Here is a 19,600-nt window from a genome sequence, read left to right as displayed (position 1 = left end):
CAAGATGTTGACTAATGCCATTTAAATTATAATTTATTTATGTGTCATTAGAAAGAAATCTGTTACTTGCGTTTACAGCTATTGGGGTTTTTAAAGCAACTGTAGTTTAAATATTTTACTGGAAATGTGTTTAAAGTTTAGATTTTTTGCACTTTTACTAAACTTCTTGCACACAAATAGAATTTTGAGATTTGAATTGTAAAACTTTTTTAAAATCAAAACTTCTTGTTTCACAAATTGTACTTTCCATTGCTCTGGGTAGGCTACTTTGTTTGCGTGTTAGTCGTTGCGAGACAATGATAAGAAATTAATATTTTTCAGGAAGGGGAAGGTATACAAGAACAAGAAGAAGATGAGCATATGGAATTCTGTCGCGTATGTAAAGATGGTGGAGAGCTGCTATGTTGTGATAGTTGTCCATCTGCTTATCATACACATTGCCTTAATCCCCCCTTAAAAAATGTACCTGATGGCGATTGGCATTGTCCAAGATGCGCGGTAAGATTCTTGGTGGTTTTAAAAATTTTACTGCTATTTTTTATTAATAATAATTAGGTCTGTGTTTGTTAGTTTTGTTTTTACATTGACTATATTAAGTTATTTAATTTGTTTTGTGAGTTTCCTACATACTCTTTTTTTTTGCCCAATAAGATTCAACAATTCAAGTTCTTTCTCCCATTTTCTTTTATTTCTGAAGTTTATATAAAAATGTCATGCTGCTGTATATTTGTTCAGTTTAAAGAATTTGCAGTATTTTAATTTAAGTTCTGCATATGCGTTTTTACTCAAGTATTTTCTTTAAAATGAATTACTCTTTTGCTGTATATATTTACATACACGTGCCTGATAAAATTTGTAATTTCTTTTTTTTTTTTTTTTGGTAAATTTCCTTTAAAATTGTATTTGATTTAAAGTAGGAATGGTTCCATTCCACATTAGTTAGTATTTGGCAATGGTTTTGGGAAATGCATTTTAAGAAAATATGCCTCTGAGTTGTAAACCTTTTGCAATATTTGTGCTACGTAATTAAATCAAGGCAAGATGCTCTGGCATTTGTGAGAGTGTTCAGATTTTCTGTACCCCATTTATATGCACTTTAATTGAAAGTATTTTAAATCTGACTTTTAAGGAAGGGGCTGTAGCGAAAGAAGTACCTATCAAAAAGAAATTAGAAGATGAATTTAAGGTATGTGTTTAAATTCGTATATCGTCTGAGGTAGAAGTAGGGTTAAATTCCTTCCCTTATTCTGTTATTCATGTATTTAAATATCTCGTGCTTGTTTTAATATGAAAATTTTGCTCTTTGGTTGTTGGATTTTTTAAATTCTGTCTCAATAAGAAAATTTCAAAAAATTTAACACGTAAAAGAATTGTGTAATAATCATTAGCTTTATGCAAAAAAGTAAGTAAAAAGACAGACATTTTTAGAAAACAGTTGTAATTATTCTTTATTTGCAATATGATAGTTATTGTCTCATGTTAACTGTTTGGTACAAAAAATCCCAAAATGTAAAACATTAAAATTGAGTGAATGTCTCCACTTAAACAAATTTTTTCAGAAAAGTTTTAACCCATAGAATTTTCCATTTCAAATTTGATCACTGCCCTTAAATCTTGTTAACTTAATTTTTTACTCAAATTCAATTCAAACGTTTTTTTTCTTCATGTACACTTATAGTTTTGGGCCATAATAATGATATGTAAGAAATTATATCTGCTTATCTTTGAAGATTAATTTTTGATATTTCAAGATAAAATTACTGTTTAAATAGTGTAATAAATTTAAAAATCAACTGTACTGTTTATTTTATTTTACAGATGGTTTATTTTAATTTTTTTCATCTATTTTAGCAGCGCACTCTTTTGTTACATACAGTTGAACTAATTTGAATAAATGAAATATAAAAAATGTTAACAGCAAAATTTGAAAGTGTCATTCTTTAGACATTGATTCTTAAAATTATTTAAAATAAGGGCTTTTTAAAGTGAAATTTTGATTTTTAAACCCTTAAATATTCTTATTAAATGTCATAAGTTTCATTTTGTTTACAAGCATTGAATCGTTAGAAATAGAAATACACTTTTAAAATTATTCTTGAAACCTTACTTGTGTGTCTACTGATGCTTGAAAAACTGGATTTATACTGAAATTCATATTCAAGTACCGGAGAACTATATAAAAAAAATAGTAATGAATAGAATAAGTCCCAGTGATGTGGAGTGAAGAATAAAATTTATTCTTGTCACAACAGTAACCCAGATAATGATCAACATTTTTTTAAAATTTAGAATCATTTTCAATTTATTAATACGTTACAATCCCAAATAAATCATTTTATTTTGTTTTTCATTTCATTGTGAAATAGTGACCCAAAATATTTTGTTTTATGATTTTTAAAATTGTTATCTGGAAATGAACTGGTGTTTTGAATTCACCTGTTTAAATTTGATGTGTGTCCCCCTCCCCCCTCAAACTTGCATTGTATAAAATACATATGAAGCAGTGAGAAGCAAAGGGATGTAAGTGGCAAAATGAAAAATTTGGAGATAAACTAGTACTCATGGTAGGTGAACCTCTCCTCTGTCTTGGGGCAAGAGATGGTACTAGTAGCTTTGGTAGTTACTGCTATATAGCATGATTTAGAAAAATATTTCAATGAAAGCCTACCTAGGATGTTATCTTTAAACGTGTTTTACTCAAAACTTCAAAATGCCCACTTACATCTCTTTGCTTCTCACTGCCTCATATGTTCTACATTTTATATGCTCTTACTAACATTCATTTTATCTTATAAGGCTGAACCATTAAAAGGCAAAGTATCCAAAATTCTTACTTGGAGATGGGCAGAAGTACTCAAGGTAGACGATGAGAAAAAAGAGGGTGAAGAGAATAAAGAAGATGTCACAGCCCAGCCTTCAACAAGCAAAAAAGTGCAACCAAAACCGCAACGAGAATTTTTCGTTAAATGGCATGAGCTGTCTTACTGGCATTGTTCTTGGATAACAGAAGCTCAAGTAAGATATCTACTCAACATTCAGTTATTTTTTTTTAAAAAAGTGATTTTTTAAATTTTTTTAACTTTAATTGTTATTAGATATTGAATTACTGTGTTAATGATTTAAATATTTTGCCTACTTATCTGAAATATTATAGTTTAATACAAGGTTTTTCATAAAATGATTTTATTTCAAGTTATGCTTTGATTTATCACATGTTTACAATTTTGAATGTTCAAAGTATGGTTGTAGGGCTCCTTAAAAAGTCTTCGAATTTTATTTTCACAGCAACAATGGTCCTTTATACTTGAATTGCCTTGGAAAATCAGCAGCTGTCAAGCTTCCCCTTAAATTTTCATTAGAAGTAAAAGACAATAATCAATAAATTTTTCTGTAGAAAACAACTTATTTTACACTTAAGAGTTTCCCTAAAAAACAAAATATTTGAAGGAGTTCTTTTTATTTTATTTTTTTTTGGAAATAAAAAATCATTTGACAAAGAGAAAAAGGAAAAAAATATATTGTTTTTACATTTAGCTTGATCTAAACACATTTTTCTAACATTTTTATAACTAAAATTTCTTATGAAGTGCTCTTGAACTTAAGTGTTTAAAAACTTCCTTCTTTTTTGTCTTAAGTGGGAGAATATTAAAGTTATCAAGGTATACATCTGGAAAATAGCTTGAGTGAGATTTTTATGTGTGCATATAGGTATGTTAAGCACAGGAATGCAGAAAATGTTTCTACTGCCAACGTTTCCCCCAATTCATATAAAAATTTCCCCAAAATTTTACAATATGTTATATGTTTCAGATAAAAATTTATTTGTATTATAGGTATAGATAGTTTTGAGGGGGAAAGAATGCATCTTTAAAACTTATAGATTGAATTGATAGTTTGTAAAACTAGGTATCCGAAAAGTAAATTTAGTAAATACATTTACGTTTTAATTGAAATCTTATATTTAATATTTACTATTAACTGTAAATTATTAGCCAACAAATAGTTGAAAAAAAAGTAGTGATGCAAAAAGAAAATGCATTTAAAAGACACATGCAAAAAAAATTCAAAAAAAGTATTTAAAAAAAAATTAATCTGCAAAATTGTCCCAGATGGTTGAAATATCCCCCGATGCTAGACATATTCTGCACTTGTGTATAGGCATAACTAAATGTACTCCCAAAAAGTATTATCTAGAAATAATTATGTGAATTTTAGGAATATTCGTTAAGTTTTTTGTGTAGAAAACTAATTGAAATGTTTCTTCTTCAGCTGGATTACTACCATCCTGCTATGTTTCGCTGCTTTTGTCGTAAAAATGACATGGATGAGCCTCCTGCTTTAGATGATGGGAGCAGTGGTTTAGATGCTGAGAAGAAACAAACCAGGCACCCACGTGATAACTTGATGAATTTGGAAGAGAGGTTTTACCGTTACGGAATTCGCCCCGAATGGCTGCAAGTGCAGAAAATCATTAATCATAGGTAAGTAAGTTGCTTGTTTTCCACCTGTAAGGTGTTATATAACACAGCATTTTATGTCTTCAAAAACCTGTTCAGTATGCATGTAGTTAAAAAATGTTATTGGATTTTTAAAGGACTGGTAAAGACGGTAAAGTTCGCTATCTAGTGAAATGGCGTGATCTTCCTTATGATCAATCCACATGGGAAGATGGTGAGATCACAGACGGTTTTGACATTCCAGACTTCCAGAAAGCTGTCAACTATTATTGGGACCTCAGGTAAATCCAGAATTTCTTTTCCTCAAGTTTCCATGATTTAAACTTGAAAAAGTTCCTTTTTTTAATTATTTTTTCGTACAAATTTCATAATGCGATTAATGTTTAAATTAGCTTATGATTTTAAAATATGCATCTATAAAATTTTGTTGTGCTTTAACATTTGAAAATTTTCCAGAAATGCTGTTGAAAATGCTAACAAAAAGTCAAGCAAAGGTAGAAGCAGCAAAGGCAAAAAATCTCGTGACCCAAGGGAAGAGGGCAGTCGCATGACACCACCCCCTGATAAGCCAACAGTTGATGTAAGTTGAATTCATACTAAAGTAAATTTTGACTTATCCAAAAAAAAAAAAATAATAATAACTTACAACACATAATATTTGAATGGTTTATTGTAAATAGTTGTTGATTTGTGTTAGCATTTTGTGGCGATATTAAAATGTTTCTTGAGTTAGGTAATTAAATGATCAAGATAGTTTTTAATGATAAGCAGTACATGGTTCAAAATTTAACAGGCTCCACTATTGAATGTTACAAATTAGACTTATTTTATGTGTTCACAATAGCTGAAAAGCAACAAAAAAGAGACAGAGAAAATTAAGAAAAGAAAGAAAGCCATAGCAGACTACTACATATATTGTTTCATGAATGATTTCCTCTCATACAAAACTCTTTTAAGTATTTTAACCATAAAGTTCAAATCATTTATTTTAGAAAAGTTACAATTTGGGTAATTTAATGTTGTTCTAAAGCAGATAGCCTGTTGTAGAGTAACAGGCATTGTTAATTGTTGCTGTAGTGTAGGGTAGTTATAGGCTTGCTGCAATAGTGATGTGTGTAGATGTAGATATGCTTTGCTTTGAAAGTGCATTGCTTTATCGAATACATTTCTGATGTTTCGTTTCATTGTGTGCACTAATTTTTGGTTTTGTGTTTGCTCTTGCATTACTGCAGGAGGAAATAATTAAGACTCAGGTAAATATTTCTTATATCTACACTTGTTTATAGTTGTAAAATTTTTCTGTTTGGTGAAAAGTATATCGTAAATTTGTTTTAATTGAGAAAAGATTTCATGATCATTGCATTAAAAGAAGAGAAAAACTGGAGGATGTTTTCGTGCACCAATTTCTGTCTCATGATGGAATTTCATATGGCAAATTCTTCACCTTTTGCCATATAAAATTCTATCTTTACCCTTTTTCATTTTGAGCAAGGGTGAACAATTATTTATAGTTTGGCTCTGGTTAAAAGATGTTTGTCCTTAGGACAATCTCATTCATGTTTGGTTTTAAAGAGGAGAAATTCTTAAATTGAGACAAAATGCTATTAAAAGTTATTGGCAACAAAAACTGATTTGCCCAATTTTAACAAATGGAACTGTTTAAGCTTCTGCTCATTTGAAGTCTGCCTATCGAAGCATACAAGCATACCACAGATAGCTTTTGAGAAACTAAAGAACCATGAGACACATATAATTAGATTTTTAAGTTGAAGTAATACAGTAAACTCCTGATTATCCGCGGAATCGGGTAGCAAAAGTGCTGCGCATAATAAAAATCTCGGATGAACCGTAAAAAGGCTGAAACGAGGGACAAATAAATTAAAAATCATCTTTCCTCAAAAATTTGGCTGTTATTGATGCATAATACGTTCTTCAAACAGTGATAATATATACAGTACAGTAAATATGTTTTGTATTTTTGCACAACAGAACTTAGCATCAATAAAGAACAAATGTATTTACGATCAGGGCTCGAGATATACGGTCGCCCAGTCACCACTGGCGACCAAAGATTTTTAACTGGCGACTATGTTTTCAGCTTTTCAGTTTCTTTTCCTTTTCATGCCCCCCCCCCCCCCCCCAGTCTGGTTTGAACAGCAACCGTTGCGACATTGCATCTGCAGAACATTAAGGTCGAATTTTACTGCACTCCAGCAGCGCAAAAGCTCTTTCTTCCTTCTCCCCGAGAGAACACTCATCTCACATGACTAGCGCAGTGACTAGTGTATGACATTTTATGTTTGATTGCAATGTTTTTTGCATATATTTCCGAAGCATTACAGTTCATTTCTCGTGATATTGAGTTTTTCCTTCAAGAAATTCTATCAATGTGGTTTATGCATAGTGCTTGTAATGACACTCATCTGCAGTTTTATCCCCTGCACATATATTTTCAAACAAGAATTAAGAGTTTTATCTTGATAACATGTGTACTTAAAAAGTCAAGAGGAGCATCAAAATGATTTTTAATTCAGAGTATATCTATGAATAAAAAGAATTCGGTATATATACATTTTGGGTTTTTATTTTTTATGTTATATACGGCTTCGTTGTAACATTTAGAATTACAATGTACTTAGGCATAAATTGCTATTAAAATACATACTCATTTCTCCGACTAGTAATTCGCAGTCAGCGTTTAGATGACACTTTGCTATAATATGTAAGTAACTACAGTTTTATTCAATCTGTGTGCAGTGATGAAATAGCTACATTCCTACAGCTATTGAAATTGAAATAACTATTACTACCAGAGGCCAGAGGACCCTAAGCAGTAAAAATTTTGGGGCCCCCCAAACTTAAGAAAAAATAGAAGTTCTAATAACATAAAAAATAAATTATAAACAAAAATGAAATATGATTGGTATGAAACCGTGTCAGGATCTTCATTTGTGTGTAAGTGGAGAGAGCTCTGCTTGTCCAGGTGATCCCGCTTATACTGCCGTGTGCAGGTAAATGGCAGTAACTGCAAATTTTTCATTTTTTTGCATTTTTGTCATCTATTGTACGTTATCTTTATTGTACAAGCTCGCTTATTTGGTTTCCGCTAAAAAAAAAGGCGCGAAAAAGACGTCTAATTCCAACATTTCCCTATTGTTAGTATTAAATCCAAAACGCGTTTCTTCAAATATCTCAAAAACTCATTTCTGCAGATACTGTCGTTTACCTGCACACGGCAGAATACAACATGCAGCTGATGTATGTCTATTTATCAAAGTATGTGTAGCATGACTTAATATTAATAGTGTTTAAAAAATAGTAGGAGACTATTTTAGGTACTATTTTCCTTGTTTGGTGACTATTTTTCATTCAAGAGGCTACTAAAACGACTATTTTCAACCCCCCGACACACAAAGGAAGGGTGTTAAAAGTTTTAGGTGTCTGTGGCACTTTAGCACCTAAATGGATGGACCGGTTTTGAAAAGTAAAATTTTGTTCTTAAGGAGAGTTGATCGAGAGTTTTCTTAGCTAGGTTGCGTCTTTGGATGACATTAAATAACCAAGATATAAATTAAAAACCTCTAAAAGGTCCTTTGATTTTTTGAGTGAAAATATATTTAAATATTTAAAACTTTAATACCAAAATAAAGAGTAATTTTTTCTGCTTCTGATAGATTGTGTTTGGAACTTCCATGTTGTATAGAATTCAAATTATACCGTTTTTTTAAAGCAGATATTAAATATGGCTAAGCCATTATTCACATGATGGTAACATATTTCATTGTTGGCCGACAAGGAAAGAAAAAATGATTTAAAATTTTTATCTTTTGCCAGTTTTTATTTAATAAAATACTTGAAATTAATTTAAATAATATAAGGCTTTTGAAAGGATTTTCCATTTTCCCTCTTAAATATACATTTGCGACTCGCGTTTGTTTTTTTTTTGTTTTAATTTTTGATTTTTAGAACCGTAACTCGGTGGAAGCTTAGCTCAGGTGTGCTCCCATGCAAATTCAGCCCTGGTTGATGTAAAAATATTTAAATGTATGTGTTACACTAAATTAATATAGTAAAGTGATCCACATGTTTCTATTTCATATTATTTAAACTTTGCTGTTTACTAATTTATACATTTATTGACATTGTGTATCAGTTAAAAAAACAGTATTTTAGTTTTTAAGAAAAATTTCAATGTATTTGGTCTATAAAAAGAAAAGGAAAGTACTTAAAAATCAAATTAAATTTTTAGCCCAAGAAGAAATATGACCGTCAGCCTCCATATGTGGATGCTACTGGTAATGAACTGCATCCATACCAATTAGAGGGTGTCAACTGGCTCCGCTTCTCCTGGGCTCACGGGACTGACACAATCCTTGCTGATGAAATGGGTCTGGGCAAGACAATTCAGACCATTGTGTTTTTATATTCTTTATACAAAGAGGTACGTTGACTTTTCGTAAAATATTTATTTTATGGGGAACTAATTTGTAGGCATAACTTTTTAAAATTCAGAAAAGGTTTTGTTAATTAAAAAGACATTAATGTCTTTTTCCCTCTTGCACTAATAAATACTCATATAAATATTTGTGTGATCCTTTCTTTTAATGTGATTTAGAAATTTATATTTGTTTATATTTTTGAAGGGTAAGCCCTTTGTGGTCCAACATCATCTTTCTTTGAAGTAAGTTCGATGTCAAGTGCAGCCTGACATGGTTATAGTTGTGAGCCTATATATCTAACATGCTATTGTCTTGTGGGCCAAAAGACTTTTATTTCATCCTCTTCCCCCTCCATTGGCCATGATCTATTGCATATTTAATCCTCTGGTTTTTAGCAATAAGAAAATATCAAAATAAGCCATACAGACTTGTATAGCAGGGTTGGCCGAATTGGACCCAATTGGGTTGGACCCAATGGGTTTTTTTGAAAAAACCCATTTAAAAAAACCCATTATTTAGCCCACTTTTGGGTTTTTTAAAATTTTGTGAGAAGTTTTAAAAAAATTAATTAATTTAAATGCTTTCACAATTTAAACTTCTTTTTTATTTGTTCTTCACCACAGGCAATGAACATAAAAAATGAATTTTGAGCTTTAATAGTATTTCTTAACTCTTAACGGCATTAAAAATATACTTCAAAGATTTTAAATAAATGTGTTTAACTTTTTTCTTTAACTGGTCAATAAATAACTCATATTATCTTGACCAAGTCCTATCACGTCTGATTTTCTCGATATTTGTAGATTGTACAGAGAAAACTAATGTAGTTAAAAGGCTTTCATGTAAATTATTTTCTACTAACCAACACGTCACAAATCTCGAATAAACACAAAGTAAATTTTTTAGAAATAAACAGATTTTTCAAACGGTCGACAGAAAACAGAACAGGTACAGTATTTTCATTATTTTACAAAAAAGTTTAATCTTTCTTACTTTGTATACAGAAATAGAAAAACAGGCAACATAAAATTCAAAGAAATGTCTTGATTAAGCTGGAATTCAGTAAAAAGGGATTTAAACTAATTGAGGTTCTACAGTAGTTTTGCATAAAAAAATGAAATACTATAAAGTAAAATGCAAAAAAAAAAAAAAAAAATGTAGTAATTAAAAACGAACAATAGATTTTATCACCCAAGAAGTAACTTTGCCTTAACTGTTGGTAATAATGAAAATTAAAAAATCTGAAACTTAAACATTCTTGGGTTTTTTCGTCTTTTATACTTTTCTTCATAAAACTCTGAATTTTAACTAGTTTTCCAGCTTTTTACCCTAAGATAATTTTTGCACTTTGTCCATATACTTATGCTACAATATGCTACAAGTACCCCACATTTTCCCTAAAAAAAGACAAAAAAAAAAACCCCACATTTCTTTTAAAAAACCCAACTTTAGTTGTTTTTTTTTTGGGGTTTTATTTTAAAAAACCCAAAAAATCCTGGGTCCATGGGCTTTTTTAAAAACCCCCGGGTTTTTGCCAACCCTGTTGTATAGTCTTTGATATATGGCAAAAAAAAGTCAATTTCTCTTTTGCCTGATAGCAATGCTCTTTTAGGTCAGTTTAGTCTAAAACTAACCAGCAAAAAATAAGATATTTGAATTTTTGTAATTAATTATATTCAGTTAAAAGATAGAAGATAGTATTAAATGACATGATGTTGCAATTACAATTTTAATGTTTTATTTCTTACAGGGTCACTGTAGGGGGCCATTTTTAGTTAGTGCTCCTTTATCGACTATCATCAATTGGGAGCGAGAGTTTGAAACATGGGCTCCTGACTTTTATGTTGTTACATATATAGGTGATAAAGACAGTCGTGCTGTCATTAGAGAACACGAGTTTTCATTTGAAGAAGGAGCGGTTCGAGGCAGCAAATTCGGCAAGACTTGCAGAATAAAAGTAATTTCATTTTTAAGTAGTTGAATGAATGTTTTTATTTACATCAGATTGCTAAACCCAATCACCTGACAACTTGATCTTGGAACTATTTCTAATATAGTTAAAATTTATAAGAAGTCAGATTATTGAAGACTAACTGGAAGCTGATTATGAAATTTTTATAATAATACAAATTGACAGAACTGTTCTTCACTGAAAATTTATTCATCAGCCATGACTGTTCAAATTGAATGACTCACTGGCTATAATGTGTGATCTCTATTACAAACATAAAGACTAATTTAATACTTTTTTTTTTTTCAGTGTTGTAACTTTGATAATCATTCTCCTTTGCTCAGTTAATAATTCCCTGTTTTTGTCTGTAACTTGGTGTCCAAACAGTTTTAAAAACTCCCTGCTACTATGCTTTACAGGAAACACATTCCAAATAGGGAAAATTTTAAATGAAAATTCTTTGCAGTAATTGTTTAGGACAGTGGTTTTTCAACCTAGATTCTGAAGAACCTTAAGATTCCCTGGAGCCATTCCCTCCAGCGTCCCAAGTGATCATTTTTTTCTTGAGCAAAACGCCAATGTTTTAGTAAAATATTTATTTTATTCAAATATTGAATTCTTACAGGTGGTTTGCTTGTAATAATAAATATAAATAAATGTTTCATTTGTTACTTTTGTTTGTTTTTCATAGAATGTAGTTTAGAAAACCAACAAAAAGCCCGTCATCTACCTTACTATCTTTATCTTATTAAAATGTTTTGTATTTTGAGGAAGCAAAAAAGCTTTTGAGATGCAAAAATAATTTTGTTAATTGGAGAAGGATAGAGCTTTGATATATATTTTTTATTTGTGTGTGTGTTCTTTGATCACTAGATTCCTCCTAAAATTTTCTTACAGGAACTTATTGGTTAAGCTTAAAGCACTCTGTTAAGAGTATTCCTGCTTTAGGATAATAGAGGGGAGAGAAAAAAATAGCAGTTCAACTGTTGTTGCGACCATACCTTGTTTTTAAAATAATTCACTATTGCATTAGTTTATATTGTTAACAATTATATTTGTATTCTTTGACAGTTTTGTAACAAAGTTTTAAGGTAAAATTGCATTCATAATTTTAAGTTATAAAAAATATTAAATTATGCGTTAAACTTTAAAATGCACTTTTTAAATTATTTTAATTCTAAAACTTGAATTGTGTTATTGCATGAAGAAAAATTCTTTAATTTTGCTTGGGTGTTAGCCTATTTTATTTGTCTTTTATCAATGTCACCTGAAATCTGACGAACATATAGCATTATAAATATTCCAGTCTCTTGAATGGCATTACAACTAAGTTTAACTGTGTTTTTAATTTTAATAAAATTTTAAATTATTTACATAATACCTTATGCAATAATGAGCTGGGGTGTGATTGAATATACAATTGCATCTGGCACTTTGTTTGAATTTTTTAATATTATATTTTTAATGCATTTTCTTCTCCATGTAGAAAGATGTTCCTATCAAGTTCCATGTCCTTTTAACGTCCTATGAATTGGTGTGCATAGATACCACAATGTTAGGCTCTATAGAGTGGCAAGTGCTTGTTGTTGATGAAGCTCATCGTTTAAAGAATAATCAATCAAAAGTAAGACTGTTTCTTTAAAATTTTCATACTTTTACTTTTATATTTATTTTAACTGACATCTTATTTCTAAAATATCTTTTCAGTTTTTTAAAATCCTAAATGCTTACAAAATAAATTACAAGTTGCTCTTAACTGGAACTCCACTGCAAAATAATCTAGAAGAGCTGTTCCATTTGTTGAACTTTTTGAATTCCAATCGTTTCAAGTAAGTTTTAAAGGTTTATAGTACAAATAGTGATATGTATGTTAGTCCGTTATCTATGCACATAAAAGTATATATTAAACATTTGTCTCTACTCTAATTTCAGTGATTTACAAGGTTTCCTAAATGAGTTTGCTGATTTAGCAAAAGAAGAACAAGTAAAAAAATTGCATGATTTACTTGGTAGTCATCTCTTGAGGAGGTTGAAAGCAGATGTATTAAAGGTAAGTTGCATGATTTTGATGCAATAAAAATAATTTTTATTATTGTTATTGATACTATATCTTTTACTCATACTCAATCATATTCAAGGGCTTATCTAACTTCTGGTTTTGGTGAGATCATATGTCACTTATGAAGGATCAGGGTTGTTCTTGTGTTCCTAAAATTCCTAATTTTTTAAATGATAATTATTTAAATTATTAATAAATAAATGAAATTCCCTAAGGGGGGGGGGATAGAAGCAAAAGCAAACCTTGCAATTGGATCACGTGGCCATGACGTAATAACCATCGTAAATTGAAGATTGCTAAAACTTCAGTTATGCTTGGAAGTCTTGCTGTACTCCACATTAAACAAATTGTAAAAAAAAAAAAAATTGTAAATATTTTTGAAAACTTTTTTTTTCTGAATAAGGAGAAATGTTTTTGCTATTACATAGCTAAATTTTAGAAAAGAGGTCTTTATACTTTTTGCGGGATGAGTTTAGAAATAAACCCAGAAAAAAATTCGTAATAAAGGTTTTTTTCAGAAATTCATTTTTAAAGAAGTACAAAAATTGCTCCATCTGCAAAAACTTTTTTTTTCATCATACTTAAAATTAAATTTTCATACATTTTAGTACAAAAAATATTTTCTGGTGCAATTGGTTAGGGATTGTTGTGCAAGAAGTTCTAAAAACTGCTAAAAATTACATAAAACGTTGAATAACTTTTTTCCTAATTAAAATATCAATGTAAATTATAGCCTATATCCTTCCTCAACAAATGTACTATTCAATACAGAATTTTTCAATTCAAACCAGTAGTTCCTGATGTTAGCACGTTCAAACAAACAAGCTCTTCAGATTTATGTTATTAGTATTGATACTGAAAATTTCCTTAAATTTGGTCAAAATTCTGTCTTATTTATTATTATTCTTTTTTAATTTCCCACTCTGCCCCCTGTAAGTGTCATGTTGGGCATAAATAGAGGTCCTTGACCAAATTTTTTGAAATATGTCCTTAAATACTGCTGTAGATTATCTTAGTTCATTTAAGGGGGAGGAATCTGAACCTGCATGACCCCCTTTAGGTTTGTCTCTGATCAGATTCAAAATTCTAAATTAAAATACTTCATAACTTATGCTTTAAAACATTAAAAAATAATTCTTTATAAATGTCTTGCTGATACTGTAAAAAGAACTTCATTATGGAATATTTTCTGTTCTGTGTAACTGTTATATAACAATTTTTAAGAAATGTGTTTTTTCATTTTATTTTGTTTATGCATTTCTCTAATTGAACATAAAGATCAATCCTTTACAAAATGTATTTCTTCTCTAAATTAGCTTATTGTTGAAAACCTTTTTCTTAAATTTTCATTGGGACACTTATTTATTTCAGAACATCCCTGCAAAAAGTGAATTCATTGTTCGTGTGGATTTGGCTGCAATGCAGAAGTAAGTTTATTCACTAAAGATAAATTTTTTCGTGGCAGTATGTTACGCACAGTTTAACTCTACAGTGTAATTGTAAAATATTATTTGCATTACGTTTATTTTCTGTTTATATTTGTAAAAAGTTAATTTTTATATTTGATTCAAATAACTTATGTTATCAGCAAGCATAACCGAGAGAACCTGGAATTGTCAGAGAAATGACATAGTTGAAAATATCATGGAATTTTCCACTTTTGCTCCTCAATTTTTTTTCCCCCAGGGAATTTTGCATCATGAGATTAAATCTTTGCTTATTGAAAAAATTTTTTCGCAAAGCTGTGCTGGCTATTAAAAACTGCAATCAAAATGTATGTAGGTTTCACTACGGAAAAACATGCCAAAAGAGCGAAGATCTTCAAACATTACAAGTGGTAATAGCAAGTATTATATGACAGACCTCCCAACTCTCCCATTTTTAAAATTTTTCTCCCGATTTTATGCTTAATAAAGCATCAATTTCTCCTGTTTTCCCTTTAAATTTTAATTTTATTATATTTGTTTCATAATTTATCGATATTTGTGTTTGTAAAAGGATTTGTAAATTTTCGCGCATTGCATGTATTTGGGCGGCAATCTGTTAGCATATACTTCCAATTTGTCCTTTTCCTAATAACTTTCTGAACTGTACTCTGTAAAAAGCGTATAGAGACAAAATACAAAGTGATTTTTCGCATTCCTTTCTTTATACCCCCCCCCCCCCTTTTCCGAAAAAATACATATGAAATACAAGCTCATTGTTCTCCTTGAAATTTTCTGCTGTAGAATATTCCTAGATGTAATTGGTCCTTGTTTTTTAAAATTTGAATTGCTTAATTTTCAACTTACTAATTTTAATTAGGTAATTAAAACTATAGTTAAAATGAAAATAGTTTCTTTTCTTAGGAGCTAATGACAGTATGATAAAATTGTACTGGTGTTTGATTTTTTTAGTAAATAAAGGTTAAAGCCTTTAGTATAGCTTGACCACGGAAAGAAAGCGGATGACCTTGAAGCAAAAATATCATTTGTAATAGGCTGTTTGTTATTATTTTGGAATAGATAGGATTAGCGAGACTATGCCGCTTACTATTTAGTGCTTTCTGGCAGATTTTACCTATAAAAATGATACAAATGATGTTTCGCTTCAAGGTCATCTGCCTTCTTTTCGTGGTCAAGCTATAAATATAAATGCATTTGTGCATAGTCTTCAACTACACTTGCTTTTCAAAAAGTAAGTGACAGGAAAAGATTGTAAGGCTGATGACATACTGTGTTTCATATAACACTTATTTCATCATTGTACAAATTGCATTATTTTCATCAGTTAATGGTAGTGTGTAAGAACTTTGTGTAATTTAATGCCCCCATACTCATACCTAATAATCTACCTACCATTCTCATACATAATGCTCCATAACTCATACTCAGAATGTCCAATGTTTTTTTTTTTCATATTTTTTGCAGGGCTCATAGTCTCCCTATATCTCCTACATTTCCTATATTTTCACAATTTGTCAGATATTCTCCTATATTTTCTCATTATCTCCTATATTTTTTTCGTCAGATGTTAAATGCTACATTTTTTCTGCTTTGTCGATGTTGACATATGTACTAAACTTCTGTTTAATTTTATTTTTATGAAATATACAAAATATAGATGATTTTGCTGCAACTTTTAACTTGTTTTCAATTATTTTTTCCTTTTAATGAGTTAACATTGTAGTTGTAATAGTAAGTCATGTTAACTTTAAGTTTACGGCTGTAAAGATTTTGAAAGTTTTTAATTTTGTCTCATATAATCTTACATGTAGTTCAAATGAATGGTGGTAGCTCAAAGGATTGTTTTTGAAAGTGCTGTGTACAGATTTTGATACCAACTCAACTTTGAGTACTTCCAATGTTTCAAAGCTTGTAGCTCACTAAAAAATGTAACTATCTCGATGAACAAAGCCATTTTATAGGATTTTGTCTGCTTTTTTCAAGTTTGTTATTTTTTTTTGTGTGTAGATTTTTCAAGAATTTCAGGAATCGTTATAATGCCGTTACAATGAGTGCCAGGTAATTGAATCAGCTACTTTAATGGATCAAATCCTCAAAAACAAAGCAAAATCCAGTTTTAACATTAAAAAATTGCTGAATATTTGAATCAAACATGCCGCTTTAATGAATCAAGCGTTTGAGACTGACCATTTCCTGCAAACGTGATGCATTAGCGTAGTCTTTTTTTTCTTTGGCTTCATTTAGTAAAATTAGTTTTTTTTTCTGTAAGTAGTGAAATGAAGGGGAGGCAAAGTGTTGCACGCTTTTTGTAATGATTTTCTTGGGAAAAGTCCAACAAAACCAGTGAGACGAAGAGAGACGTGGAGTCGATGGGACTTCTGTGCTCTCGGCTTTCTCATTGTTAGTGTTAGCATTGAAGCAATGAGGTACAAATACCGAGGACTAAGGGTAGATTTATGACATTAAAAAAATAATGTCCAAGTTAATTCTTACCTAGTTCTAGCAATCAATAAGAGATGCATTTTTCGAAGCACATAAGTTAAAATCTAAATTTTGTAATTGCTTTTTCATACTGTTTTGCACTAAAATAATCAGCGAATGAATATTTTGAGTGAGTCGTGTACTTCCAATGATATCTCGTTTGACTAAAAACTTAATTTAAGTTCTCTTAAATTGTATGTAGAATTCTAAGTTTAAAAATAAAAGAAAAAATGCACACACAATTTTACTTAATTGAATCTAAATTGTTTGAAACAAACATGATTTGTATGAGTGACCAAGGGTACAAAAATTCATTTGCTCTCACATCTGTTACTCTTCACATTACTATGACTTCATGTGTTATATAATTGTATTGATAATGGCGCTCAGTTTTTTTTTTTTTTTTTGTTCGATGCTTCAAACATACTAGATTCTATGTTTTTTCGAAATTCCTATATATTTTCTACCTAACTCCTATATATTTTGCTACCATACTCCTATATTTTTCCTTTCAAACTCCTATATATTTTTTTCCACTTGCTATGAGCTCTGTTTTTGTTATATATTGGGTAATACAAATGCAATGGTCGACTAAAAAGTGTTTTTAATGTCTTGAAGGCTTTGAGTTAAAAAGCACATTTAAAAGGTGATTAATAAGTTTAATTCACTCCAAGTAGGAAAATATTCCATTTATAAATGAAGAATACTACTTCTCAGAAATTTAGTTAACTTGGTCGAGTCTGGAATGGATTAACTTTGATAAGGGAATCCTATTATTAAAATTATTGCTGTGCTTTGCTACTTTTGGATGTTTATTATTCTCAGATACTCCGTTTCTCCCGATAATTGGACACCATTCTCAGCTCTTTCGTGATTCAATTGGTTTTGCCTTTTTTTCTGTGTCCTTGTAAGATGATTCTAATCTTAGGAGCTTGGTATAATTATGTTCTTGGTCTTAGTCACTGGCAGATTTATGGTTGCATGTGGGACATTTCTGTATAAAGACCAGACACGCACACAGTCTAGAATCCTGTTCACTATATTTTATGGACTATTTGTACTTTTCTCAAATTGTTTATTTGTTTTATTTGTGTCTTTAAATTAGTTTGTTATTCTTTGCAGGAAATACTACAAGTTTATATTGACTCGTAATTTTGAAGCATTGAATGCTAAAGGTGGTGGCCATCAAGTTTCCCTATTGAATATTATGATGGATTTGAAAAAATGTTGCAATCATCCTTATTTGTTTCCAGCTGCTGCTCAGGTAAATTTTTTTAATCTTCATTTTTTTTCTGTGATAATTTCGGTAAAACATTTAAAATCTTCCCTCTTTTCTTTTCTATTTTAAATTTTACATAATAATCTTTTTTTTCCCTCTTACAGGAAGCTCCAAAATTATCTAATGGAGCTTACGAAGGTTCAAATTTAATCAAAGCTTGCGGGAAACTGTTGTTGTTGCAAAAGATGTTGAGAAAGCTTAATGACGAAGGTCATAGAGTTTTAATATTTTCACAGGTACTCCTTAAATTGTTTTAGTATTCACAATTCCATTTCTTTTCAGTCCATGATAAAACCTGTTCTCATTAACTCCATTATTATTTCCATTATCCAAATGATATCTGATGCAGAAAGAATCTTCCCTAGGGATGAAATGTTTTGGAAAATGCTTCACAAAAATGTTCAGGGTTGCCATGGGGGGCAATAGGGTTTAGCATTTTATTTTCCCTCCCCCAGTCTTTGTGGCTGTAAAAAACTTTGACATAAATTCTTATTTATCAAGCCTAACGCTCGTAAGTTTTAGTAAACTTTATGTATTTTAAGTCTAGTATTCCAGAGTTAGTTTATGACAAAACTGAAAAGTGGGGGGGAGGGGGGGGGGGGGGCAAAAAAGTACAAAACTTTGCTAATGCTGGTTTTGAAAGCATATGAGTGCTAATATCTAAACAATGAGTAGTATATACTCGCGTTTTGGTCGATCTCACGAAAAGTCAACCCCCCTACTTTTAGGAGAGAAATCGGGGAAAAATCGAAAACCCGCGTATAAGTCGAATCTCTACTTTTAGAAAAAATTAGGAATGTTTTGCCACTGATTTTGAATATGAACATTGTAAAAAGGAGGAAAATGAAATGCAATGTACATTTTTCTGTTTAAAATGTCTGTTAATAATGTTTGCACAAAAAGGGTTCATTTGTGTGATTGCGATTTTTGTAAAGGCCTCGCTTTTGCGGTTAGGATTTTTGTTACTTGTTGCTTTAATTTTGAATAAATATCAATAAAGTTAAGTGCTGTAGCCATATTATACATTTTTTGAAAAATGAGTGTTAATTTGCAATTTCCGCACTTTAATTTTCCCCGCGTAATCGGTCGTTTACTGTAATTATTTAGTCTTTATCTCACAGTGGGACCGTGTAAAGTTATAGCAGAATGTGTAAGTATTATAGCATCTGCTTAAAAGAATTGGACTAAAATCGGGAAAATGTTCACATTTTCCGGTTTTTTTCACCCCAAGAATTGCTTATGCAAAATTTTAGGAAGTTCTGCCCTGCGTATAAGTTGACCCCCTAACCTTTGCCCTCATTTTGTGTAATAAATTTCTCAACGTATAGGCAAGTATATCGTCGCCTCAGAGCAACAGTAAAATGTCTAATCCCAGGAATAACACTAAGATATCCTACTGTTGCTCTGAGGCGATGATATACAGTACATGAACTAAAAGTCACTGCTTGTGCTAAATAATGTTTCGTAAACAGATATACAAAGTAAAGCA

At 30.4% G+C, this 19,600-nt stretch overlaps 1 protein-coding gene across 6 annotated transcripts in view; it reads left to right on the top strand.

The window, feature by feature from the left end:
• Window positions 1–19,600, top strand: part of LOC129222406 (chromodomain-helicase-DNA-binding protein Mi-2 homolog) — a 105,065-nt gene that overhangs the window by 15,454 nt on the left and 70,011 nt on the right. For 4 of the 6 annotated variants that reach the window (XR_008580586.1, XM_054856915.1, XM_054856912.1 and 1 more), the window contains exons 8-22: window positions 322–498; window positions 1,130–1,186; window positions 2,797–3,015; window positions 4,270–4,481; window positions 4,595–4,738; window positions 4,914–5,037; window positions 5,690–5,710; window positions 8,707–8,898; window positions 10,647–10,853; window positions 12,334–12,471; window positions 12,555–12,676; window positions 12,780–12,897; window positions 14,278–14,333; window positions 17,955–18,096; window positions 18,216–18,347. Coding sequence is in view for 5 of the 6 variants with exons in the window: in XM_054856915.1 (XP_054712890.1) it covers window positions 322–498; window positions 1,130–1,186; window positions 2,797–3,015; window positions 4,270–4,481; window positions 4,595–4,738; window positions 4,914–5,037; window positions 5,690–5,710; window positions 8,707–8,898; window positions 10,647–10,853; window positions 12,334–12,471; window positions 12,555–12,676; window positions 12,780–12,897; window positions 14,278–14,333; window positions 17,955–18,096; window positions 18,216–18,347 (2,061 nt within the window). In the remaining variant the exon portion in view is untranslated. The remainder of the gene's footprint in view (window positions 1–321; window positions 499–1,129; window positions 1,187–2,796; window positions 3,016–4,269; window positions 4,482–4,594; window positions 4,739–4,913; window positions 5,038–5,689; window positions 5,711–8,706; window positions 8,899–10,646; window positions 10,854–12,333; window positions 12,472–12,554; window positions 12,677–12,779; window positions 12,898–14,277; window positions 14,334–17,954; window positions 18,097–18,215; window positions 18,348–19,600) is intronic. The other 2 variants (XM_054856916.1, XM_054856913.1) reach the window with 2 other exon arrangements.

The sequence above is a fragment of the Uloborus diversus genome, chromosome 5, assembly GCF_026930045.1.
Source record: "Uloborus diversus isolate 005 chromosome 5, Udiv.v.3.1, whole genome shotgun sequence".
NCBI classification, from domain to species: Eukaryota; Metazoa; Arthropoda; class Arachnida; order Araneae; family Uloboridae; genus Uloborus; species Uloborus diversus.
The sequence above is the reverse complement of the archived record's forward strand: the minus strand, read 5'-3'. Positions and strand labels throughout refer to the sequence as shown.